The sequence below is a fragment of the Neltuma alba genome, unplaced genomic scaffold (assembly GCF_004799145.2).
Source record: "Neltuma alba isolate B1F8T4 unplaced genomic scaffold, ASM479914v2 tig00011117_pilon, whole genome shotgun sequence".
Taxonomy (NCBI): domain Eukaryota; kingdom Viridiplantae; phylum Streptophyta; class Magnoliopsida; order Fabales; family Fabaceae; genus Neltuma; species Neltuma alba.
In genome coordinates, this window is record NW_021635854.1 from 58,820 (window position 1) to 84,609 (window position 25,790).

Here is a 25,790-nt window from a genome sequence, read left to right on the forward strand (position 1 = left end):
ATTGAACCAGCAGAGAACCAGTCAAACCAGTGTGAACCGATAATAAACGGTTTGAATAATTAGGTTGTTATTAGTCCTATTTTTCTCATGCAACTCCTAACATATCAACCCCTATAAATTTAAATGAATTCTAATGATAATTTTGGTATCAATGATTATTAATTTTAATTAATGATAAACCATAAAGATCAAAATTCTCAATATTGTTATACTTTGTTATCGTTACAATCAAATTATTGTCATATTTTCTTATATTTTGTTATTAGTGATTGTTAATATTGTTATTTTTAATTAAATTATATTATTTTAATATGATTGTTGGATCCCGAGTTGACCCCGATCCGATTAATTGACCATTGAATTACTATCTCAATAGATTTAGTATCCGGTCCGATTTTTTGTTCCTTGCTAAATGTTATCATTCTTTATTGTAAGACTTATTATTACAAACTGCTTATGTTATTATTAAGATTTTTTAGTAATTATTTATCTTTTACGAGATTTGATTACAATTCTCTTTATATTTTAGTCTTATTTCTTTAAAAGGAAAGAGAAGAGAAGAAATATGTTACCTTCAAATCTTCAAATGGTATCTGTGAGTCAACATCTAACGTTTGCATAGAATGCTGGAAGACCTATCCACATGACATCTACTCTTCCAACAACCAGCTTGTGAAGGAATTAAATGAAATAATCACCAAAAAAAGGAATTAAATGAAGATTTCAAATACTATGCCTTCTTGTTCGAATTTTACTCTGATTCACTATGCAATTGCCATTTTCTTCTTGTCTAGAGGATAAGCAAAAGTTTTTATTTTCTTTTAAGAAAAGAAAAAACAGAAGAAGAAGAAACTCAAAGCAACACAACAACAATGCATGAGAATATGAAATCAACATTATTCTTTAAACTAATTAGCAAGAACGTAACTCATAAGGTTGTTAGTTTAAATCCATCACGCATGAGTAAGAGAGCCTTGTATGTGGGTTGCGAATTGTAAGAGCAGTTTAGAAGCCTGCCATGTCCTAGTATGAAAAAATAAAACTAGAAATCCTCCAATTTTCAAACATCTGGTTGGAAAAATGACAAAAAATACTTATTAAATTTTAACAAGATAACTAGATCATACTAATTATTTTTGCAATGATTTTGACATACCAAAATTTATTAAAATTACTTATTTATCATTTTAAAATTCAATCGGTCTTTTTTTTAACCATTTTTCTTATGTAGTTCAAACTTCCAAGAGATAAAGCAGAAAGTGAATTCCTCGTAAACAAGGAAAGTTTGAGAATTTAAATCCATTAGGTCTCGGTATTATGACTAACCGTAATTATCTACACATTTCGTGTGTATATATACATATAAATAGATAAATATGAGAAATAAAGTGAACTAGGATTTTATATTTAGAATCAAAATAAAAATCAAACAAGCTCTTATATTAAGAACATGATGTACTATTTATTACAAATAATTAACCTAACAAACTTTCTTAATATACTAAAGTTAGTAAACTAACTCTTATATTAAAGATAAGTGTAGTATATTTATATATTCGTGCTGAGGCTATACATAAAATCATAGGCTGCTTCACCAAAAAGATTAATACTCTTCTACGGCGAACACGATCTATACTTTTCCTTTTAAAAATTGACGGAAAACACCGATCAGGCAAATTTCTGCGATTTCATTGGGACTTCTTTTAGTAAATCATTGTCGGCTGAAAACATTCCTGAATTGTGCCCAATATGTGAACCAAATACAGAATGTTTCTGTACAGAACCACATGAGCATGACTGCTGCGCCACCACCACCTTGAGCGTGGGTATCCAAATACTACTTCCGGTTCTTAATATAAGATTCTGTTTGATTTTTATTTTGATTCTAAATATAAGATCTTAATCCACTTTGTCTCTCATATTTATACATTTTTTTTTTCAAAATAACCCTTCTAATAATGATAGTTCTAGTCGATACACTTAATTAGTAAAAATATTTTAGGAAAAACAACACCTATTTAGAACAAATAACTAATTTAACTTACTCTTTTAATCTCCTCAAATTAGTCAACTGGCTCTTATAATTAGGACCGGAGGTGGTATTTTAATAAACACGCCACATGTAAAAATATGTAGTACTGTATATTACTACCTCCTGTCCTAATTATAAGAGCCAGTTGACTAATTTGAAGAGTCTAAGGATGTAAGTTGAGTTAGTTATTTGTCCTAAATAGGTGTTGTCTTTCTTAAAATATTCTTACTAATCAAGTGTATTAACTAGAACTATAATTATTAGAAGGATTATCTTGCAAAAAATTGAGTAAATACGAGAGATAAAGTGGATTGGGGTTCTTATATTTAGGATCAAAATAAAAATCAAACAGAGTCTTATATTAAAGATCGGAGATAGTATTATATTATTATTTTGCGGGGAAGTTATTTAAGACAAATAACTATATTTGACTCATGAACTAAGTATCCAAAAAATATTTGACCAATGAATAGTTTCACTTAAAAAAAATGAAATGCAGGAAATATTGACCAAGGTAGCCCTGAAGGTCAAAAAAAAAAAAACGGGTAGACCTGGTGAGGATAGTTCACGTGTCCAGCTAACCACAGCTTGAGCCCAGGACCCCCCCCCCCCGCAGATGTGCTTTGAAGTTTTCTGGGACCTTTTAGCCCTTTCCTTCATAAAATACAAAACTTCCCACGCAGCGTATTATCCTGTGTGACATGTGAAGCTAAAATGAATTCAACTCTTCATAATTTATTAATAATTTAATTTATACACACACACACACACACCTATCTGTGTGTATATTGATCGCTTAAGCAATTTATTATAAAGATTTATTTCATATTTTATATCAATTGATAATGATTTGGAAATACTCCGCATTCTAAATAGCATTTTTTTTAAGGGGCAAAGGCACAAAAGAGATTCCTGAGGGATCGATGGAAGCAAATAGAAGTGTACTATGCATCGTCCAATTAGAAGCCTCAGGTCCTAGCGTCAGTTAAAGAATCTGAATGTTAGTTCCAAGAACTGTTAATGGTATTCGTTGATAGATCCACACGAGTCGTTGACTATCGTATCTCGTTTCTGAATGATGCACCCCAATATTTTGAGTGAGGCTTAGCTCAGCTCCTGCACAGGCCTTCCAACCACCAACGATCCTCATTTTTTCCCTATTCCTTCTCTGTATCGGAGCACTGACCCCAGTGAAACAGAAGCCCATCATGAAGCAAACTATGGAATCTCCGCTGCTCGGAGGTGGTGGCTTAGGCAACAAGAAGAAGTCGATGAGAATTATCTTATTCGTTCTCGCCTTAATGGCTCTCTCAAGTTCGTTCTTCTTTCCTATTCTGCTGATTTTTGTTTTGTTTTTTAATCTGAAATAGTCATTGAAGAGATGTTAACGAACAATTCACTTCTATGCAAACCTTCTGGGTGGTAATCTTAGTGCACGTAACTCTGAAGCCTTACTTCTTCTCGCACTTTTAGGGCCGGGGAAGGTGAAAAAAAACTTATCTCCGGCGATAATGACTGATTTTACAAATTTCTGATGCAAGCTTTTGGGTAACATGATTCTGAATTCACGAGCATGACTTTACTGAGACATAATTGGGGGAAAATGCTTGAGTCTCGTGATTTCTTACATTTTGACCTCTTCTCAATTTATGACCGGAAAATCTTGATTGCTTCTGATTAGTGAAGACCAAATCTGTTAGAAACGATACGAGAGTCAGAAAAAGATATCTCACAACCTCATTTCACAGGAGCAATTTGATTAACGTATTTACTGACTTGATCTAATGCTTGAAACTGTTGTGTTCCAGTTTTGGGACTTGTAATCAGAGGCAACAGAAACTTGTGGGGACTAAAACATGATGTGGGAATTAAAACCAATCAACAGGATACCATCGAGTCCGAGCTGGGAGTTGTTGCAGCCGACGATGGCCGTTGTTCTGAAATCGGAGCTTCAATTCTTAGGCGTGGTGGGCATGCTGTTGACGCTGCAGTGGCAACTTCATTATGCCTCGGCGTTGTTTATGCTTCATCTAGTGGCATAGGAGGTGGGGCATTCATGGTCGTCCGATCTTCTGCAACTTCCCGGACACAGGCTTTTGACATGAGAGAAACTGCTCCTTTAGCTGCTTCACAGGTCTGAATTCAACTCTTTCTGTGAAACTATTGCTGCTGTTAAACCTTACACATCAATGGGGCCGATCAATAGGAACTACGGAAGGAACGCATGGTTTGATGATATGGATCATGCTTAATGAAGGAGAAAATCACACAAACACACAATAAGTTTGCAACAATTACATTTTTGTTTGTTCCCAATTAAACTTGATAATTCCTGCTTCACAAAAATTCTACAAGAATGTAACTTACTTTTTTTATAACCATGTGAATGTCACCCAAACAGGATATGTATCAGAACAATCCTCAAGCTAAAAGCCAAGGTGCCTTGTCAGTGGGAGTTCCTGGTGAGTTAGCTGGCCTTCATGAAGCTTGGTTGCAGCATGGTCGCTTAAGATGGAAAGCTTTATTCCAACCGGCTATAAATCTTGCTAAAAATGGCTTTGAGGTGTCGCCTTATCTTGGAAATTGCATAGCTCACTATGCACAGAGGATAATGAACGATCCTGGGTTGAGAAATGTATACGCTCCAAATGGCAATTTGTTAAAAACAGGGGAGACATGCTATAATGTGGAACTTGCACACAGCTTAGAGGTAGTGGCAGAACAAGGTCCACAAGCTTTTTATAATGGAACCATTGGTGAAAAGTTAGTGAAGGATGTGAGAGAAGCTGGTGGAATTCTAACAATGGAAGATTTACATAATTACAAGGTGGAAATAACTGATGCAGTCACTGTGAATGCGATGGGCTATGCCATATATGGAATGCCTCCTCCTTCAAGCGGAACACTTGCTCTTTCTCTGGTGGGTATATTCCTATCTCCTGTTTTATTTTCCATGTTGTCTTGCGGGAAGGGGGGCATATCTGCCCTCGATAATTTTAACCATCCTCACAAGTAAACAAGCTATAGGTTGTTTTAGTTCACGAACTGCTCTTCATGGTTTCTTTGCTTTGAATAGGTTCTGCATATCTTAGACAGTTATGGAAGTTCAGATGCTGCAAAAGGGGAGATGGGTGCTCATCGGCTGATAGAAGCTCTGAAACACACATTTGCTGTTCGAATGAACCTGGGCGACCCTGATTTTGTAAACATAACTAGTACTGTATCAGACATGCTTTCCCCTTCTTTCGCTAAGAAAATACAACAAAAGATACTCGACAACACTACATTCCCTCCAGAGTACTATATGAACAGGTGCTGTCCAATTAACTTTCCCTTATTATTATGCTTGAAAAGTTCTAAAGTATGACATAATATGGTGGGCAGGTGGGATCAAGTTAGAGATCATGGAACAAGCCATTTCTGCATTGTGGATGCTGATAGAAATGCTGTATCATTGACAACAACTGTAAACTGGGTTTTTGGAGCCGGTGTGCTTTCTCCTTCTACTGGTATTGTGCTCAACAATGAAATGGATGACTTCTCAGTACCTACTTATGTATCACCTGAAAAACTTCCTCCAGCCCCAACAAATTTTATTCGACCAAACAAGAAACCATTGTCTTCCATGACTCCCATCATCATCACGAAGGTATTTCTTGTGGTTTGCACACTCTGATGACTAAAATTTGATAGTAATTTCCATGTGCAGAATACTTCAACGGTTTTGGAGGGTAAGGGCTCTTATTCAAGTTTGCTAATTGTTATGATCCTCTTGCAGGATGATCAATTGGCTGGAGTTATTGGAGGCAGCGGTGGATTGTACATCTTTTCATCAGTGATTCAAGTTTTTCTAAACCATTTTGTCCTGGGAATGGATCCTCTGGATTCAGTTCAGAGCCCAAGGATTTATCACACGGTTTGAACTAGTTTTTTTACTTCCCAGAATAACACTATCTATGCATGTTGCTACGAACTACCACTGAATTTAGTTTTCTTGTTATGCAGCTTATCCCCGATGTAGTTAAGTACGAGAACTTGACTGCTCCTTATGGTGACCGTATCGAGGTGTTAGATGAAATAAGGCATTTCCTGGAAGACAGGGGTCATCAACTGAAAGAGGCCCAATCACCATTAGCCATCACTCAGCTTATTGTGCAAGATCTCAAAAACCCTGTCAACATGAACAGGAAGATCAGTAAAGACACCAATCCTTATACAATGCACGGCACTTTAACTGCTGTCAGTGACCCGAGAAAGGGTGGGTGTCCAGCAGCCATCTAGTTGCCATCAATTCAGATTCATACCATCACAGAAACGTGGGGGGACATATATGTACAGTGCTTGAAAATTTAGAATAAATTGCGCTAATGAGTTAGCAGACAACATTAGTCATTTAAAAGTCCATTTAAACACAACTATACATTCTATTTTGGAAATAAACACAAATTATAAGAGATATAAGAATACATTTATAGATAAATTTTTTAAAGTTATTAATCAATTAGTTGTTTGATTAAAAATAAATATAGAAAAATTATGTGACATCTTATATTATTAGAATGAAATTTGAATTTTTGAAGCAAAAAAGGATTTTAGAATTTCGTCACAACTATGAAGCCATAAATTTAAAATATGATCCTCTTTTGAACACTCATAAAGATTGTCTTTAGCCTCCCCATCGAGATCCTTTTCTGGCTCCTCTTAAGATCCTTTTTATGATTTTTCTCGAAGTCTTTACTTAGTAGTTTGTATTTTAACACTCATCGTCTAAATTTAGGGTTAAGGTTTATCTAATACTAAAGTATTTTTCAAATGCATTGGGCATTTAAAATATTAATGGTTCATCTAGTATCCTGAAGTATTTTTATAGTGTGTTTAGCACATTAAATACTCTATTTATAAACTCTAAATGAGGGTGCTCAACAAATCTAGAAAATTATTTCACGATACTGGATGAACAACAAAATATTTTAAAGTGTTGGATACATCGGAAAAAATACTTCAGAGTATTAGGTGAATTATTAAATACTTTAGCATTAGATAAACTATAACCTATAAATTTGTTCTTTCATAGTTTCACTTCAGATGAAGATTAACCTCTGTCGGGTTAAGAGCGTTAAGGTTAAAATCTTTGTGTTTCTCAGAATTTAAACTTGTGTTCTACTTTTTATAGGACGAAACCGCTTACCATGTCAAGCATGAAAGTTAAATTTATTTGATTAAGCTCTTCCTCTTCCATTTTTTTTAAAAATATAAACAAAGTGAAGCCTTCTAATAAATTTGGGATTGTGGTAGGTACAAACGCAAATGTTTTGTTTACTCGCAGCTAAAAAATTTCCTATGTTTTTGTTAGAATTTGGAGGATTAAAAGTTGAGGAAAACAAGAGTCTCAAAATATTATTAATCTTTGGATAAGACAAGTACAAATAAGTTTTTATATAGGCAAGTCATAGGCTAATAAATTAATCCTAAAAATATTATATAATCCAGTCTAAACCTAATATCATAGATTTATTTTTTTTAAGATATGATAATATAATATTCAAATATAATCCTAAGTAATATCCTAATATAATTCTAAATGACTGAATAATTAATAAAAAATAATATTAATTGATTAATTATAACATATTTTCACATCCTCTAAAACAAATCCCTTATTAATTACATTAAAATTCACGAACATGGCCTACTTCAGTTGACTGCCGGTGAATGTCCTAGTGACATCTTCTCGTGCAGATCGGTCCCTTTGAAGGCGATTGACCACAGCGGCCATTCCCGTGGCATATATGCCCCACCCCCAGGGTCAGTTTGAAGGAGGAACAACATATAAAAACAAACCTGATCTCCCATCCCGACAACACTTTCTTAAAAAGGAGTTTCCAAGAAGCCTCACATATAGGAAAGACCTCAGAAGATTGCCATGAACCAGCAGCCATTTTTCCGAATTTCTGTATGTGCCATAAAACCTTCTAAAATTTTATATCAGAAAGTGCTACCGTGGAGTCACCTGGCGACTCCGCTAAAGCCATTGTCGTCGCCAGAAGGAGAACTTCTAATCTAGAGATTGAGCTATATTTCCACATAATTGATTAATTAATTTTAGTATATTTTCACAGTTTTAAATAGGTGATTTTTTTTTACCATATTTAAAGGTGAAATTACTTCACACGAAAATTTAGAATATATGCCTTCTTTCACGAATAGTTAAGGATAAAAATATCTTTTAACTCAAACTTTATTCACTAATTGTTTTGTATCAAGGAAAAATCATATTTTTGTTTTCAAAATAAGCGATTCGCTAACTGTTTTTGGTTTGACGTTGTTTGTGCTGTATTAACTATTGTGTCAATATCAATATAAAATAAAATTAATAAAAAATTTCATTGTTTATACATTAGTGTGATATTTTAGATTTTGGACTTTTTATTTTGTAAAATTTATTCACAAATTTTATTGGCTTCCTTGTTTTTTCCATTTTTATTCATTCAATACTTTTTCATAAATTTTAATACAATTTAAAAGTTAAAAAAAATGAGCACAATCCTTTATAATATACTAGCTCTAATTTTTAATATGAAACCTAGATAACTAATTTGAGTAGGCTAAAAAAATTTATTAAATTAGTTAATTTTAATAAATATGTGTTTTTCTTAAGATGCCTTTACTAATTATACGCATTAGTTAGAACTATTATTTGATGAAACTCTTGACATGCAATTATTATAAGAATTACTTTAAAAAAAAATAAATAAAATTAAGACAATAGATAGGGAGTCTTGTATTTAAGATTAAATTGAATGTCAAATTAATTCTTTTATTAATGACTGGAGGTATGATTTAAGTTGTTTTCTTAGGCATTCGCATGAAAGGATACTGACAAATTAAAATTATTTATGCATTAATATTAGAGCCGTTAGAAGCCAGTTGGAGTTTGACATTGTAAACGTAGAAGTCAAAATGCAGCCATTGGTCTATGAACTGGACAACCAGCTTTGCTCATCGACGACAATTGTACGTTGACCAAAAGGAAAACATATACTCCTCCGGTCCTTATTATAAGACCCAATTTGACTTTTTATTTGGTCCTAATTATAAGACCCAATCCATTTTGTCTCTTATATTTATGCATTTTTTTCCAAGATAATCCTTCTAATAATGATAGTTTTAGCCAATATACTTAATTAGTAAAGATATTTTAGGAATGACAACACTTATTTATTATAACTAACCAACTTAACTTACTTCCTTAATCTCCTCAAATAAGTCAATTGGGTCTTATAATTAGGACCGGAGGTGTACATGTTTTTGAAAGCCAACACCTTTCTGGTGCAGTGGCATGAAGTGCGACTTACGTTGTGGTATTCCTATCGCGTTTGAATTCATGCCTGCAAGCAACAATGAAGCAGAAGCGCTTCCCACTATTAGCTGATGAAAAGAAGACTCTTAACAACAAGTGTTCCAATACTGTAATAAGAATTATCAGTACTTGACAGGCACATTATGAACGAGTGTCATAACTCAAAAGGATAACTCACGAATTCTAGTGGCCAGTCACAAACGCATGAATATCAAGAGATCGTATTATGTTATATGGAGCCTTCTGTGTTAATCATAATGTCATTCAAACAAGGATCATCAATCTCATCTGAACTTGGCAACCAACAAAATCAATCTCATCTAACAGTTCTGCTTTCCGTCTGTGCTCTACAAATGAATTACCAAAACTGAAAAATGTAGAAGTTTCCTCAATTTTTCAAGGAGTTCAAGTATGCCCAACACTCTTTAAGCATTTTCTCATATGTATCCAAAACCAGCACAATCTTATCAATTCCTTGCAACACCCTTAAGTAAGCCTGAGTTTGACAAATACATCCTGGTTAATACATGACAAGCAGATAACGTGTCTTTTTTAATTGAAGCTTTTTTTTTTCCCCTGTTCAAGAGCATGTTTTCTTTCCAGAGATAATAAAAAAAAAACTTCTTGCGGTTTAAATAATTTTAAATAGCAACTCAAGGAAAACTATACTCATTTTCGGTAGATGTAGCAGGCGCAGCGTAGGACGCTCCTAAGCCTTTGTCAGGTACACGACCATGCCCAACGAAATAAATCAGCCGATCTTCTTGCTGGTGATGTTTCCGCAGCCAATTGTTAATGTCGTTAGTCTCTGCCCTTATGATAAAAATCGAATCTTTAATTTTTAAAAGAATGACAAAAAAAAACTGAAAATTATAAATCTCCAATTAGATTTGGTAACACAACTTTATTTGGTATTAATAAATCTGAATTTACAAATGACAACAAATTTTTGTTAACATTATTTGTTTACATTTACAAAATTCCAACCCTTTTTTTTTTTTTGTCATTGTTAATTTTTCCAATGAAATTACCGATAGATCAAGGATCACATTAGCCATCTTAAAACTCTGATCAAGGATCATCAATGAAGATTCTATTATTCTTGGTATTTTCACCAGCCAAAAATATTTGAGATCTTCAACCAATATTTGAAAGCAAGGATCATCATTCAACATTCTATTATGGAACAGGGAATGCTTCATTTGCCTGACCTTAAGCCGTTATCAGGCGCACCAACATATAAATTTTATGTAGAAGGCACGTGCCCAACAGTAAATACAACCAGAACAAGGGCGAGAAATATGAAATGGACTCAGAATTTCACTTCGTCATTTATGAAGAAAATTGGAGACTGATTGTGAAAGGCCGAATTCATAAAGAAACTATAGTAAAGGGAGCAGCTAATAATACACAAATCACCGAGTCAGCATTTTGCATACTTCTTTTAATTTCATTTGCTTCATGACGCTTTGTCCATCAGCTGAATTGGAGTCAGAATGTTTGATTTGCTTGTCTCCACAATACAACCATTCATGACCATCTCCTCCAACATAAAATGCGCCTTTTCTAAATGGAACATGATATCTAGCTCACACTGCAGAGTTAAAGTGAACGAGATATCTAAAATTAAGACACCTTACTGGGAGCTGCTCGCAGAAAATGCAAGTTTTTTAAAGAATGTGGGGAGGGAGGAGAAACTAGGAAAAAGAATAAACACAAAATCCCATAGATTCCAATAAATGGAAGACTTACCACATTGCCAAAGTGACGGTCCATGGTTTCAACTAAGAGATGTATGAATTCCAAAATAGCAAGCTCATTCTGCAAAATTTTCCGCAGAAGATGGGATAAACGGTCAAGGGTAGATTTTTTACGCTAACAAGACTCAAACAATAAAAAAGTCCTCCGCCTTCTACAAGACAATCAATATTTTCCTTTACGCCTAAGAGGCAGATCAAGTTTGAAGCCACGTCGCAAAGTTCAATACTAGACCATTTCACATAAAATGTTTAAGAATATAAAGAGATTACGTGTGGTACTTAAATGAACACATTCAGAATAGCATACAAAAAATGATTACCTCCTCATCATCAACTCCGACCAGGAAAAACAAGGAAGCATAGCGCCTGTATACAATTTTGTAGTTGCGATGCTCAACAAATGAACACTGTCCACAATGAAAATGTATCAGCTAATAGGTAAATCAATTGCTGTCAACAACAACAAACAGAGAAACCCATATTCCCATATATTTCAGGATAGGCTGCACAGATCCTATCAAAATATAAAGATAATAAAGAACAGAGAAAGCACCCGCAACAAATTTCATTTGAAGAATAACAAACCTATAAATATGTTAATAGGAATATCAAGTATGAAATACCCACAGATTAGCTACAGGTCAACAGAAAAATAAGATAAAACCACTGCTTCTTTGTAAAGAAAACAAAATACATTTCTTGGCATCCTTGAGTTTTAATTGTTGCAGCCTGCAAGAAGGTTGAATGTTCAGCGTATCACTGGACGAAAATTCTAGCCATCCTCAAGTACAGCCGCCAATTCCTAGAGAAACTACTTCTTAATGCTTTGTTTGAGACTTTACATCCTGGATAAGACTTCAAGAGCAGCCTTCTGTTTGCTAAGGTGGTTCGTGAGGAATAAAAGGGGAAGCGTTCTAAGCAACAGAAAGTTGCTCATTTTCGTCTGACAATGTACCCAAACAGAGATTTTCGGTATCATACTACCAACATAACCCCATGAACTAACGCCAATCATACATATTGTCATCGATACTTTTTTGTTTTGTTTTTGGGGAGGGGGTTATCGTATTGATTTTGGTGAATCTCTACGGTTCACAACACACCCTCTGCCAAAGCAGTGGAAAATTATAGCTTCCTTTTCAGTTCAAAATAAATTTATGTCAAAATTCAGAGGATATGTTTCAACCCTTTCTCATCATTTGATTCTAATACCGAAGTTAAGAAATATACAGAACAAAATAATGCACGAAATTCTTTGCTAGGAGGGACAGATGCAAATAATAAATTCCTTTAGAGTGTTATATAAATCGCAAAGATAGGCAAGAACAGAAAGAGAATAATAAACCCAACAAGTCTCAGCTATCCCTGATAACCATATTTTCCTGCTGAATCCTTCAAAATCAAACTAAACATTTTTCGTATACAGATGTTCAGACTTAGAATCCAAGTTATGGTTTACAAAGCCTTCTTCAGTTGTTGATCAGAACTTGAAATGACAGCGTAATTACTAAAAATTGAACAACAAGATGGAGAAGAGAAAAGGAAGAAAACCTGCTGCTCAGTACGGGCAAGGCATTTGCGAACGATTTCGCCTTCAAGGGCTCGCCTTTCTTCGATAGTGAGGTACTCGTAATATTGGGCAAGACGGGTCTGCCCCTGCTTGTTCACCATCAATACGAATCTGATCCCCATCCTTCACCAACTTGCCTTGCACGGTCACACAGATTCCGATCCGTATACACCTCCAGTCCTCGATCGATGATCGATTGAACTCTTCCTCTTCCTCTTTTCTTTTATTATTCTTTCTGGTGATAAATAGCAAATTACCCTTTAAAACTATTTTTTAAGATAAATAGAAATTTAATAAAATATCATTACTTTTTATTTAACCAAGTGTTTTTAGACTCGGAGCACAAATGATTTTTACCTCTTCTAATAAGTATATTTTTCAAAATTTAAACTTGTTTTTTTTTAATGTAAAGTGAGGCTGCTTGTTATCTCAACTATCAGTTTGTTGGTATAAAAAATTATTAACAAATACTCCTGTGATTCTTAATATAAGACCCATTTAACTAATTTAATTAGATTAAGAAAGTTAGGTAAGTTAGCTAATTATAAGAAATGTGATACATTTTTTTAAAACACCATAATCATTTTTTTAATACCCCATCTCCCTCTTCTACTTGATTATGGTTGAGGGAGTATCCATATAGGTAATTTAGAGAAAATTGATAAATATAAATGGGTTTTATATTCAAAATCAAAATCAATTTAACAATTGGATCCTATATTAAAGACTGGAGGAGTACTATATATCTTTATAACAATAGTTGTGCCTGTATCAAATATTATGTCAATATCAATATAAAATAAAATTAATAAAAAAATTTCATCATTTGTAAATTAATGTGATTTCTTAAGATTTGGGCTTTTTATTTTTTAAAATTTATTCACACAACTTAATGGCTTCAGGACTATTTTATTTTTATTCATCCAACATTTGTTCATATATTTTAATATTACTTAAATGTCAAAAGACATAAGTGAATAACATAATCTTTTAGACTGTACGCGGATACTGTCATGTTGACCCTTTTTTTTTTTTTAAGGCAGGACAAAAAGAGATAATACAAATAAGGTCAGTTACATAACAGCCTTTATCTCATAAAACCAACAAAATAATTATTAAAAAAAAAGTTAATACAAACTTTGGTCCTTTAAATTTATTTTCATTTTGATTTTGATCCCTTAAGTTTCAAAACATAGATTTTGATTTCTTAAATTTCTTTTCATTTAAAACATTATTTTTTATAATTTAATAAAAACTTATACCATTTTATCTTTGGAGGGATCAAAATTTATAATTTGAAATTTAAGAAACTAAAACCAAAATGAAGACAAAACTCTGATGGCCTGAAAGAGATAAGATAAAGCAAAATATTATGGGGGGATACGTTAAAAAAAGACATAAATTGATTCTCTAGTTAAATAAATTTTGTTGGGATGTAAATAATTTATAAGTAATCTTGCATTGAGGCCTAAATTCATTAGCATTGGATTATTTAGAACTCAAATAGAGTTTGATATTGTAACCTTAGAAATAAAACTACTGCAGCCATAAACTATAAACTGGATAATAAACTTTGCTCATGGATGAGATATCGAGACTGTACATTCACTAAAAGCAAAGCATATACATATCACACGGAAACAAAAATGCATTTGAAAATGAAGAAGAAGCCCTTCCCTTTATTAGCTGATATAAATATTCTTAAGAACTCTTGGTGGACCAAAAAAAAAAACAAAAACAAAACAAAAGGACCCTCAACACATGAACATGTTGAGAGCGTTATGTCAATCGTTAGATTGCACCTTCCGTATTGACCATAATGTCATTTAAAGAAAGATCATCAATCTCATCTAACATTTCTGTTTCTTCCCTTTGGTCTGTAATGACGTCTTTAGGACCCAAAAAGCTGGGCTGATTCGTTGATGACAGAACCCGTGCCCACATTCTATCAGTTATCACCACACAGTTCTGTCTCTCTGTAATTCTCTGCATCATCCGCAAAAACAACAAACGATGAAGAGGTTTAAGGAATAAATCCAACGAATATCAGGTATGCGTCCAATGAACTCACGTAAAAAGGTATGTAAGTGTATCTTCCATTGACAAGTCCACTGGTAAAGCCAGTATAACCTGCCATTGCTCCGTGGACAGCACTTTGAGCAAGGAGTGTGCAGTAGACGTTGTCAGATGCATTACTTGGAACAGCCCGAATCATATAGGTTGGATCTGTCAAGAATTAAGAAAGAAGAAGCACCATTTGACATTCTACTAATTTCATCTTCCAATGTATACGTTTGATGTTAACAAGTTTGATTGTTCAAACCTATATATTTGAGATTAATGGTCATGGTTTTATGTTTGGCAAAATGGTCCTGCAAGTAAAATTATTATTTTTGTATGATATATATAACAAAGATGCTCATATAGATACCGCACACAAACAAAAGAGACAAGAATGCAGACCTTGATCTTGTGGGATATCCAAAGGCCAACATCTTGAAGAAGCTTATTTCCAGAAGCATCCTTCTGCTTGGCCATGGTTTGCATGCTCTCTGAAACAAGGTCTTGCGCTGCCCCTTCGGCAATGACTATAACCATGTGCCCATTTTCTTTGAGCCTTTTCTCTATATACTCAAGAAGCCCACCTTCACCTTCAAGGTAAAAGTTTGACTCCGGAATCAGGCAACAGTCCACATCTCGACTTGCCAGGGTAGCATACATTGCAATAAACCCTGCAATAAAAGTACGAAGCGGAAAGTTAGGAAATTTTCTTGTTTCGTATCCACATAGGTTTTAGTTTGAAGGTAATTACAGAAACAAGTGTGTTAAACCCACCACTATAACGACCCATCAGCTTCACAACGCCAATGCCATTCTCAATGCTTTCAGCTTCAACATGTGCTGCATTTATAGCACGTTGAGCCTCCTCAACTGCTGTGTCAAACCCGAAGGATTTATCTATAACCTACCAACCAACATAAACAAGGCATACATAAGATCATTTAACTATGTATTAGTAAATAGGTTCATAATTCCCAGAAAAAAGGCGCACGTACCATGATGTCATTATCAATGGTTTTGGGAATTCCAGCAACTGCAACTTTTAGGCCACGCCTTCTAATTTCCTGCAGGGATAGCCCATAAGAGATGGTCTTTTTCATATCCTTAAACATCACCAAAGTCCGATAAACTCGTTGTTAAATCGTAGATACCTCAAAAATGAAAGACGCTCCCTTCTGAGTTCCATCTCCTCCTATTATATAAACCTGAGATTAATTCAGAGAAACGTTAATTACTCTTGGTAATATGATGTTCTTACCTGATCTTCTGGTAAATAGGAAGAAAGACAGACAAACCTGATTGATCCCCCGATCTTGAATATTGTCGACTATCTTAGTTGTGTCATGTCCACCTCGTGACGTCCCAAGAACAGTTCCTCCACGTTTATGTATATCGTTCACATTCTTAGGATTCAAATTAACTGTATTGCGAGCGTAGAAGCCCCGGTAACCTCCCTTCACGAAGCATGCATAAAAGTTGATTGCGTTTTAGAGTTAGGACCTTTCCCATGTCGCAGATTTGAGTAAATAACACCACAACATAGACTTACATCGATTCCCAGAACTCTCTTAACACCGTACATATGGTACAGGGCACATACTAATTCTCTAATGACAGTGTTGAGTCCAGGGCATAGACCCCCGCATGTGACAATGGCTGCCTGAACTTCGTCTGGTTGGAAATACACCTGAACATGTTCCAATTTTATATGACATATAATGATGAGAAAGCTGTCTAATAATTTATTATCAAATATTGCAGAGAAAGATCTCCATGCGTACCCTTTGGCGAGGTCCTGCACGCCGAAAATGTACACCTCTTGGACTATCTTTGTGAACAACAACCTGTCACATGAAAAATCTAAAAACCCACCAAATGTACGTAACAGGTCTATTTATAAGGTTATTGTGTTGAAAGGAAATTATATTGAATAAATTGCCTACCTTATGAGGAACAGTGTCATCTACGTGCACGAAATACTGCCTGGCAAATTGCAAATAACGTTGAATTTGCACGTCATAAAGAAACGATAGGAAAATGATAAAAAGAAATAAATTAGCATAACGTACTTGACTACTGAATATGCGGGATTGTTCTGCAAAGGATTAGAAAATGTCTGCATGGACCCAAAAATGGAAAAATGTGTTAGATATAATTTGTCTTGACATCTTAAATAGAGTCAATGGTTTTGTTAAAAACTTTGAAATTCCTTCTTTCCCATCTTGTGCTCACACTTACGTCAGCCAAAGAAGCAATGATCATAAACGAGAAAATATTCGAGAAAATATGGGAGCATGATCAAATAACGCAGACTGAATTGTATATTATGCGTAGGAAAGAGGCAACCTGTAACTGGCCGTAACGGAAAGACAAAAGAGACGAGAAGAATGGCAACGTACAGGAAGGTTAGGAATATAATCGGATAAATGTGGAACGTCTTCGAGGACATAACCCAACGAGCCGGTGACTATTTTGGGTTTGCAATCAACACAGGAAGCCATGGACCATTCAACTTTGGGGCCCGACAGTGCGGCGGTGGTGATGGCTGAGAAGGAAGAGAGGAAGAAGGCGTTATTAAGAAAGAGAGACATGAAAGAGCAGTGTGTGAATGAGAGAAGAAAAGGTGGCATAAATAGACGCCATTCAAGGACATAATGAATGGTCAGAGGATGGTCGTATTTATAGTAAAAGGAGTTGACGGAGAGAATCGAACTTAGGAAACAGAGAGTGCCATTAATCTAGAAAACAGATTCCCAATTCGTCTTGCTTTGGACAGAGACAACAATATATATATTTCCCAAAAAAAAAAAAAAGAGTTTCGTGGGTGTAATTGAGAGAAAATGAGTGAAACGAGTAGCAGAGAATGAAAATGGTTTCGTCTGGTTTTGAAGATGTAAACATTGTTGTTCAGCGTGGAAAAAAGGTGTTTTTGGATATCGCAGAATTAGTGCTCTTCAATCGGTAAGTATTCTTCTTCCTTCTGAGCAGAGAGAATGCCTTCCAAGATACCTACCAGGGAACCTCTACTACACTGCCTAAAATGACGTGAGGGTGTGTATAATAGCAGTTATAGACATAAAAGTGGATATATATATATATATATATATATCTGTCTATGCAGGCACCAAGAATAGATCGTCTATCTTCTATGTCACTACCCTAATCAGCATCACAGTAAACTGCTTGTTAAAGAGATGAATGCTTAAAAAGCACAAGACCTTCTAAAATTGTGCCACTCAAGTATCCAAGTATGCGTTTTACTCCCTTCTATTGTGTCCAACGTGGGCTTTTACATAAGTTATCAGTCTTTGTTAACAGTAAATGATATTTCTGGCCTGGTGATGGTGACCATATTGTGGTGCCCCAACCACAGATCTGTGCATTTTTGCATCAGCTTCAAATATATAGTTTTGGCTTTGATTTCTAAGCTTGAGTGTGGGAACCATTGGTGCAGGAACACCCCTTATCAGAAAGCATGTGAACACAGTGAAGCATAAGATCCTTAATATATTTTCTTCGGAGAAAGTCCAAGAGACCACAAGGGAGTTTATATACGAACCCGGATGCCTAAAACTAGTGCAACTCTCCAAGATCTTTTAGTGCAAATTCTGAGTTGGGCCAGATTTTAAGCTTTTGAACAAACTCTATTAATTTACCAATAATAAGTTTACATGACATCATCAACGTATGTAACCAAATTACAGATGAAGCTATTTAATTTGGATATATAGACTCGCCTCAAGCTTACATAACAAATTAAAATCACTGGATGTGGGAGTTTAATCGTATACTCTAATATTTTCTCTGTCCCTTTTTTTTTTTTTTTACCTTGGGCTCATCTCAAAAGTCTTGAATCATACCACAATTCCATTTTTTTCTCTCATTGTTTTAGTATGACAGCCTAAGCAGTAAGCACACTTAGTGAATATCAAACGAAGTCAACAATTAATTAAACTTTAACTGAACTAAACTAACTCTAGTTATCTCTTAACACAGACCAGGGAGAAATGAGGGGGCCCCCTCCCAAAAAAAAAAAAAAAACAACAAAACACCTCATTCGAGCTTCCGAAATTGGGAAAATTTTACTGGCAAAAAATGTTGATATGAATCTTAACACCCCCCCCCCTCAGTATTTGGTTGCCTAGGTATGACAGTGCAAACTCCAGGACGAATTGTCTTTTTTTTTAAAAAAAAAATCCATGATGAATTTAGACCAACTACAAGATGGCATGGGGAAAGGTTGTAACTTGCAACAGGCCTCAGTAGAGTGAATTTAATTAGACCAACAATCTTCAAACTTGTGTACTGGTCTCACAGGTTGGTGATTTGAGTTCGATATCTTTGCAAGTCCCGTCCAGATCCAATGTGTTAAGCCAAACATTCAGCCATGAAGACAATGAAAGCACCGAATTGTTAACTGCCCATTTAAAAATAAAAAGAATAAAGAAAAAAGGTGAAAAAGTTGCGCATAAAGAAGCAACGGAATGAAGTGTGTCATTTCAGTGAAGAGATGTTCTCCAAAGGGAACGTCAATAAAGAAGCAACAAGTAACTACAATTATTTTTTTCGCGGAACAAGTAACTACGGTTAACTTTCACACGTAAACAGACTATACAATCCATCCACAAAACGTCTTGGAATTTAACACATTTTAGAAAGCACCGCATTTAGCTCCAATCATCATGCAGGGTCAAAGTCGCCTGTAACCCAGTCCAAATAATAGAAGTTACTCCCACTCCGCTGCTGCAAAATCATCCATACATTGAGGCCTTTTCAGTTCCATGCGGTGGGATTACTGATTCCGAGCGTTGAATCCGAGTTTGGCCGGCAACCATATGCACTGAATGAGAAGAATATGATTGGACTGTTCCTATGGTCAACCCACTGGATTGAAACGCCAACGTGTGGGACCCAGTGGTCCTCCGCGCCGACCCTTTTAGGGCGGACAGTTCTGCAAGCCTCCCTCTCCAGTCTCAAGTCTGTCCAGCGTTAGCCTAAGGGGTCTGTGTGAAACTCCATCTCCATGTACAGGCTTGCAGCCTCCCGCCTCAGGGCCTTAACGGTCAGTCTTCTTCTCCTTCATTTGATATTCCTTGCCGCCAACCTCTTTTCCGGTGTAAGGTGCTGTTCGATATTTCGATTAGTTATAAAATATGGTGATGACAATGGTTTGGTTTTTCTACCTGGCTTGCTTGATGCATGTTATTTGCTTTGCCCCATTCGCTTCCGGCAAACTTTCCATTTGATGTTTCTTCATTTTTGCCCCTGCATTTTCATTTCAATCTTCTGACAATTGGTTTCTCTGCTCTGCAGTTTTCATTTCTGCTATAGGTCTATATTCACTTGAAGCTCTGAAATTTTAATTTCTAACCTCTGGTTGTTTATATATGCACATAGTGATTTCCGAAACTTGTACATTAAGGTTGACAGGAGATGAGACATTTGCCTAGGATTTTTGTTTCTCCGGTATTTTGGTTGTAACAATTAGAAAGGGAATAATGCTTCTTTCTCTTTTCCTTTGAGGTGGTAACACCCGCTTTGCTGGGCGTGGACAATAACGCACTTTTGATTTCACCGTTTATGTTTTAAAAAAGACAATTGTTATGATAGTTTATTGATGTTTTTATGCTCTATCATCAAACCATGAAACTAGGCCCGTTCATGGACTGGGGCATCAGCCAGATTTGCAAGCTCAAGTTCCGTTACCACAAAACAACCGTCTTCTGGCTCAGGTGATATATTTGGTTGGCTCACTGGAGAGCGATCCGTGCCCTTACCTCCTCTGGATTTTCCACTTCCAAGCATCACACTTCCACCTCCTCTGCCAGATCATTTTGAGCCAGGTAAAACCAAGGTTACTACACTTCCAAATGGTGTCAAGGTGGCCTCCGAAACATCAGCGGTATGGATTGTTGGCTTTATCTAATCTAGTCTGTCTGTGCATTGATGTTTTTCTCTTATGCAATTTAAAATTTAATTTGTTTTTCTGTTTATTATGGCTGTTAGACTCCAGCGGCCTCAATAGGCTTATACATAGATTGCGGCTCAATCTATGAGACACCATTGTCATTTGGAGCTACACATTTGCTAGAGCGTATGGCCTTCAAGAGCACTAGAAACCGTAGCCACTTCCGGATAGTTCGTGAGGTAGAGGCAATTGGGGGCAATATGCAGGCGTCAGCTTCTAGAGAGCAGATGGGTTACACTTTTGATGCTTTGAAGACATATGTTCCTGAAATGGTGGAGTTACTTATTGATTCCGTGAGGAACCCTGTGTTTCTTGACTGGGAGGTCAATGAGGAGGTAATTTTTACATTACTATATTCTTCTTGGAGACAAGTTTTAAATTCATATACTGGTAGTTCCCCACGTAGCTTGAATCAATGTTGTCAGAAGAACTAGGCAGTTTAAGGCACTGAGCTCCCAAATGCTTGTGGTAGTCATATATCTCTGAAGTGAGGTAGCCATTTTGATGAAATAAACTAGATAAATAATGAGTTCTATGTTTTTTATTGCTTCAGATGGGACTTTTTGGTTCAAAGTCCCTTCAATTCACATACCATTGACTGATTGGCTGTTTAAGGGTAAATGGGTGATCTTGCTTCAACTTGAAAGAGGTGAGTGCTGCAATTGCACAAGGCCTCTTACTACTGGAGCCAGAGGTGCCAGCCTTGACTTCCAATCGAGATGATCCTGATTGGGCTGTTTACAAGCATGTGCTTCAAAAGCGTTTGTAAACACTGGATTGAATATATCTATGTGGCAAGATTTCAAAAATACTTAATCAAGGTTGAATCTGATAATGTAGTTCTCTAGGCAGCTTTATGCTAGTCCTCAGGCATTGTCCCCAAAAAGTCTGTCATCTCATTGCAGTTATAGCATTCGCCCTTTTAATATTTTATATTTTTTCATAAAACTTCATCCTTTCTTTCCTGTCAAAGTGAGTTTGCAAGAGTGATGTTAGAGATTGCATTATACTGATTATGGGGCAGTGCTGTTTAACAGTGATTTATTCATGCCTGCTTAATAGTTGCATGGGTTTCTGAACTCACCACGATAACTTTCATTGCACTATATATAGCTTCTGAAGGTGAAAGCTGAGATTAATGAAGCTTCCAAAAACCCTCAAGATCTTCTTCTAGAGGCTATTCATTCTGCTGGCTTTGTTGGTGCTTTGGCAAATCCACTTTTAGCCCAAGAATTGGCTATAAGTAGACTAAATGGTACAATTCTGGGAGATTTTGTCGCTGTAAGTCATGAATTTCATCCATATACTCACAAATACCTCGATGTTTTCCTTTTTTCTACTTATAAATTTTGATATTTATGAATAATCAGGAGAACTACACTGCACCTCGGATGGTACTTGCAGCTAAGGGTGTTGAGCATGAGGAGCTGCTATCGGTTGCAGAACCTCTATTGTCTGATCTTCCTAGTGTACCACATCGGGAGGAGCCAAAGTCAGTGTATACTGGTGGTGATTATCGATGTCAAAGTGAATCAGGGGTATGCTTGTGAATAGATATTAGGTTCTGATTCTGTCTGTCCCTTCTGCTGAATTTTAAGTCTAGTATCCCTTGAATGTCCAGGTGACCCATTTTGCTCTTGCCTTTCAACTTCCTGGTGGTTGGCATAAGTTGAAGGAGGCAATGATTTTGACTGTTCTTCAGGTCTTGATGATTTCTTCTTGATTTCTTTCCTTGTGTGAGAACTCTCTTATGTAAACTGTTGCCAGGGATGTGGCTAAGAATGCATTGTTTAGCCAGCTCCTTAAAGTATGTTAGCCTTTTTACTTGGAACTAATTGCACTATTTTACTATAGATGCTACTGGGAGGTGGCGGTTCATTCTCAGCTGGTGGACCGGGTAAAGGGATGTATTCAAGGCTTTGTAAGTTATCTCAATATTCGGTCTCTTATGGCTATGATATTGAAGCTTGTAAGATAGAATAGAAGGGCCGGTACTGAATTACCCTTAAGAGAATAATATATGATGATAACTTTATTTCACCTGTCATGACTGGCATAAGTTTTCTATGCCTTTATTTTTCTGTGTGTCTTTGTAAATTTGCTACATTCTTGCCTCTATGATGTCCACATGCAGATCTCCGTGTTCTGAATAAGTACCCGCAAGTTCATTCTATTTCTTCATTCAACAACATTTACAATAACACAGGCATATTTGGTGTCCAAGTCACAACAGTAAGCACACCTGATGTCTTTGTATTATGAGATTATAGTTTTCAGATACAATGGAGCTAATATCAAGGTATATTTGCACGTAATTAAGTAATTATCAGTGCTTTTAATGAACCTTACGAACCAACCAGAATGGTAATCCCAGAAGGGTCTGCAGTTGTGAGATACGTCAAAGTGCTTCTTGCTATCATGGCACACTTAAGTTATGGAGAATTGATGATAAATATATGTAGCTATATTATATACAAATACACATGCCCAAGCACACTCTTTGTGGTAATTTAAAATCTAAAAGTTGAATCACTGAGGGACCAGACAAGCGTTTGAGGTACAATGACGATAATGAACTTGAGATTTTATATACAGGATTGTCTATTATGGTGTTATTGTATGAGGATGGTGGCTGTAATTTTGACAAGGATCTTTGCAATCTGCATAACCTTATGAGAACTGAGAAGTATAAACCTGTTTATTTCCTGATTAATATACAAATGGTCATTACTCTGCTCCTCTGCTGGATGTTACCCTGTGGATCTGTTCCTTTTTCTGCATTAGAATTGTCTGCACAGACTGAATTATTTATTCCTGGTTAGTTTTTATTCAAATGACAGTGTATTTATGTTTCTGATAGGAGTCAGATTTTGCATCAGAAGCCATTGATATAGCAGTTAATGAACTACTTGCTGTTGCTACTCCAGGAAAAGGTATGCTAGCATGCTATTCACTTGACTAGTGTTTTGCCTCTGTTTAGCCTTCCGCTTATACTATTGGTCCCGGTCCTCAGTTGACCAGGTACAGTTGGATCGTGCGAAACAGGCCACCAAATCTGCCATCCTGATGAACTTGGAATCAAGAGTAAGTGAATCCATCTCGAATGAAAATCTTCAAAATTATCAGATGAATTTTATTTCCGCGGAGCATAGCCTTCCCTTTCTTTTCTTTTCCTCTCTCTCCTTTATGTTTGCAACTTGTATCTTTTTAACATTAAACATTGGATTTTTTTATTTTTTCAGATGATTGTCGCAGAAGATATAGGAAGACAGATTTTGACGTATGGTGAGAGGTATGGCCAATGTATGAAATTTTTGAACTTGACAGTAACCTTGGTCGATGGGTGAGTTTTTGAAGGATGTGCGTTACCCGCTGGTCAGGAAACCTGTGGAGAATTTCTTGAAGGCAGTGGATGAAGTGACTTTGCAAGATATTGCCTCAATTTCTCAGAAGCTCGTTTCTTCCCCTCTCACAATGGCATCACACGGGGATGGTAATATCCTAGGAAGAATTTTCTGGGGTCGAGTTTTATCTTTTTGATAGCAATAAATACCAACAATGTTATAATATTTCATCTGCTTGATGTTGCAGTCGTCTATATTCCGAGCTATGATTCGGTGCGCAGTAAGTTCCGTTCAAAATGAGAATCCTTTTTAATAATCCTTCAAAAGTGGAGAAATTGGTTAAATTAGGCCGAAGTCCTAGAAGGAGCAAATGAGTAAGGGCGGAGGGCTCAAATGCAGACTGTCCCTACAAGATTGGTTGGCAAATCGGAGCTTCACAAATCACAAGATTCCCTAGGAAAGCATGCATTAGTATTAGGTCATCTGAGTCTTATTTGTGGACGCTAGACCCAAGAAGTACAACGCTACATGAGGTTTAGTGGGTTACGACTCCCAGACTCGTTTAGTTCTTATTTTGTTGGGCTTTTGCCCCGTTTCTAATTTAAAAAAAAAAGTAAAAAAATACACTTTGTTGATCTACAAGATTAAAAAGGGCCATAAAATATTTTTTTCCAAAGGTAAAAAATGTTAAAATAAAATATACATTATTGATCCAAACAATAATTGTTCAAATATGATCTGATAAAAAAAAATAGGGTGGAATTTTTGTGTGTTTTTTAAGCTAAGTCGTCCAGAATCTTTACTTGCTGGGTTCGAGGAAAATGGCATGAAAATTCCTGATGATATAATTTATTGATCAAGCACTCTTGTGTGTTGTGTGAAATTTGATCGGTAAATCATATTCAGAATTAGTGAACAGACTCTCAATGACTTGTTATTTCTTTTTCTCAACTTTTTTTACTTTTTCTTTTTGTCAATGGTATAATTTATTGTTTTTGAAATTTGAATGTGAAGAGTATTTTTTTATTTTCGGGATGACTTTCATTTCATCTGTGCAAAGAAGTTAATAATTCATTAACAAATGGATTGAGTACATATATATAAATATATGGATTTGAAAGATGTGTTGCCTAAACGTAGCCGAATATAATTCTATGTTTTTATATCATTTCAGTCGTAAGCAGCAAATAACCATTATTCGTATTATTCTCTTGTCATGCTCCTGGTTTTTGTCAGAAGATTCTATACAATGTGAATGGGAGGCATGCGTCCCAATATAATATAATGCCAAATGGCCTTTGTCTCCCCCCCCCCACCCCCAAAAAAAATTTTGCCTCTAAATCTGGACCTTATATATACACACATTCTTCTGATCCTTAATATAAAACATATTTAACTAATTTGATTAAATTGAGAAAGTTAGGTAAGTTAGTTAATTATAAGAAATATAACATATTTTTTCTAAAACACTATAATCATCTTTCTTAATACTCTCTCTCCCTCTTTTATTTGTTTATGGTTCAGAAAGTATCCATAGAGGTAATTTAGAGAAAATTGATAAATATGAAAAAATGAGTCTTATATTTAAGACCAAAACTAACTCAAAAATTGAGTCCTATATTAAGAACCGGAGGAGTATATTCTATACATATATCCACAAGATATGATTAATTGACGACCACCTTGTGCAAGTAA

General features: G+C 35.6%; 4 protein-coding genes across 4 annotated transcripts; 2 read left to right on the top strand and 2 right to left on the bottom strand.

The window, feature by feature from the left end:
- The first annotated feature begins 2,940 nt into the window (after positions 1-2,940).
- LOC114761315 (glutathione hydrolase 3-like) lies at positions 2,941-6,486 on the top strand. The gene is made up of 7 exons (XM_028950657.1): positions 2,941-3,346; positions 3,841-4,166; positions 4,434-4,952; positions 5,109-5,344; positions 5,417-5,681; positions 5,811-5,948; positions 6,038-6,486. The coding sequence occupies exons 1-7, from the start codon at positions 3,241-3,243 to the stop codon at positions 6,311-6,313; spliced, it is 1,866 nt and encodes a 621-aa protein (XP_028806490.1). The 5' UTR covers positions 2,941-3,240; the 3' UTR covers positions 6,314-6,486.
- Positions 6,487-10,539: 4,053 nt separating this feature from the next.
- On the bottom strand, positions 10,540-12,939 carry LOC114761323 (AP-4 complex subunit sigma). Its single transcript, XM_028950668.1, has 4 exons — positions 12,704-12,939; positions 11,473-11,559; positions 11,145-11,213; positions 10,540-10,986 (listed from the first exon to the last, which is right to left on the bottom strand). The coding sequence occupies exons 1-4, from the start codon at positions 12,842-12,844 to the stop codon at positions 10,852-10,854; spliced, it is 432 nt and encodes a 143-aa protein (XP_028806501.1). The 5' UTR covers positions 12,845-12,939; the 3' UTR covers positions 10,540-10,851.
- Positions 12,940-14,513: 1,574 nt separating this feature from the next.
- On the bottom strand, positions 14,514-17,284 carry LOC114761329 (ATP-dependent 6-phosphofructokinase 3-like). The gene is made up of 13 exons (XM_028950675.1): positions 17,183-17,284; positions 16,853-16,899; positions 16,727-16,766; positions 16,565-16,627; positions 16,333-16,470; positions 16,079-16,237; positions 15,935-15,988; positions 15,779-15,847; positions 15,558-15,687; positions 15,186-15,454; positions 15,046-15,094; positions 14,794-14,948; positions 14,514-14,708 (listed from the first exon to the last, which is right to left on the bottom strand). The coding sequence occupies exons 1-13, from the start codon at positions 17,282-17,284 to the stop codon at positions 14,514-14,516; spliced, it is 1,470 nt and encodes a 489-aa protein (XP_028806508.1).
- Positions 17,285-19,508: 2,224 nt separating this feature from the next.
- On the top strand, positions 19,509-24,730 carry LOC114761316 (mitochondrial-processing peptidase subunit alpha). The gene is made up of 13 exons (XM_028950658.1): positions 19,509-19,845; positions 20,437-20,685; positions 20,790-21,086; positions 21,865-22,032; positions 22,122-22,289; positions 22,373-22,453; positions 22,606-22,672; positions 22,886-22,983; positions 23,612-23,684; positions 23,765-23,835; positions 23,994-24,043; positions 24,132-24,244; positions 24,343-24,730. Exons 1-13 carry the CDS (start codon positions 19,807-19,809, stop codon positions 24,393-24,395), a joined length of 1,527 nt encoding a protein of 508 aa, XP_028806491.1. The 5' UTR covers positions 19,509-19,806; the 3' UTR covers positions 24,396-24,730.
- The last annotated feature ends 1,060 nt before the right edge of the window (positions 24,731-25,790 follow it).

Coding starts and splice junctions, on each gene's coding strand:
- LOC114761329 (XM_028950675.1), bottom strand. CDS start 17,284: ATGGCTTCCTGTGTTGATTGCAAACCCAAAATAGTCACCGGCTCGTTG. Junction 16,471..16,564: donor GTGCAGGACCTCGCCAAAGG/GTACGCATGGAG, acceptor GAACATGTTCAG/GTGTATTTCCAACCAGACGA. Junction 15,688..15,778: donor CCATTGATAATGACATCATG/GTACGTGCGCCT, acceptor GTTGGTTGGTAG/GTTATAGATAAATCCTTCGG.
- LOC114761315 (XM_028950657.1), top strand. CDS start 3,241: ATGAAGCAAACTATGGAATCTCCGCTGCTCGGAGGTGGTGGCTTAGGC. Junction 3,347..3,840: donor CGCCTTAATGGCTCTCTCAA/GTTCGTTCTTCT, acceptor GTTGTGTTCCAG/TTTTGGGACTTGTAATCAGA. Junction 5,949..6,037: donor GCCCAAGGATTTATCACACG/GTTTGAACTAGT, acceptor CTTGTTATGCAG/CTTATCCCCGATGTAGTTAA.
- LOC114761323 (XM_028950668.1), bottom strand. CDS start 12,844: ATGGGGATCAGATTCGTATTGATGGTGAACAAGCAGGGGCAGACCCGT. Junction 11,560..12,703: donor TTGCCCGTACTGAGCAGCAG/GTTTTCTTCCTT, acceptor CATTGTGGACAG/TGTTCATTTGTTGAGCATCG. Junction 10,987..11,144: donor ACCGTCACTTTGGCAATGTG/GTAAGTCTTCCA, acceptor TTAACTCTGCAG/TGTGAGCTAGATATCATGTT.
- LOC114761316 (XM_028950658.1), top strand. CDS start 19,807: ATGTACAGGCTTGCAGCCTCCCGCCTCAGGGCCTTAACG. Junction 19,846..20,436: donor CCCGCCTCAGGGCCTTAACG/GTCAGTCTTCTT, acceptor CCATGAAACTAG/GCCCGTTCATGGACTGGGGC. Junction 22,033..22,121: donor TTCTGGGAGATTTTGTCGCT/GTAAGTCATGAA, acceptor ATGAATAATCAG/GAGAACTACACTGCACCTCG.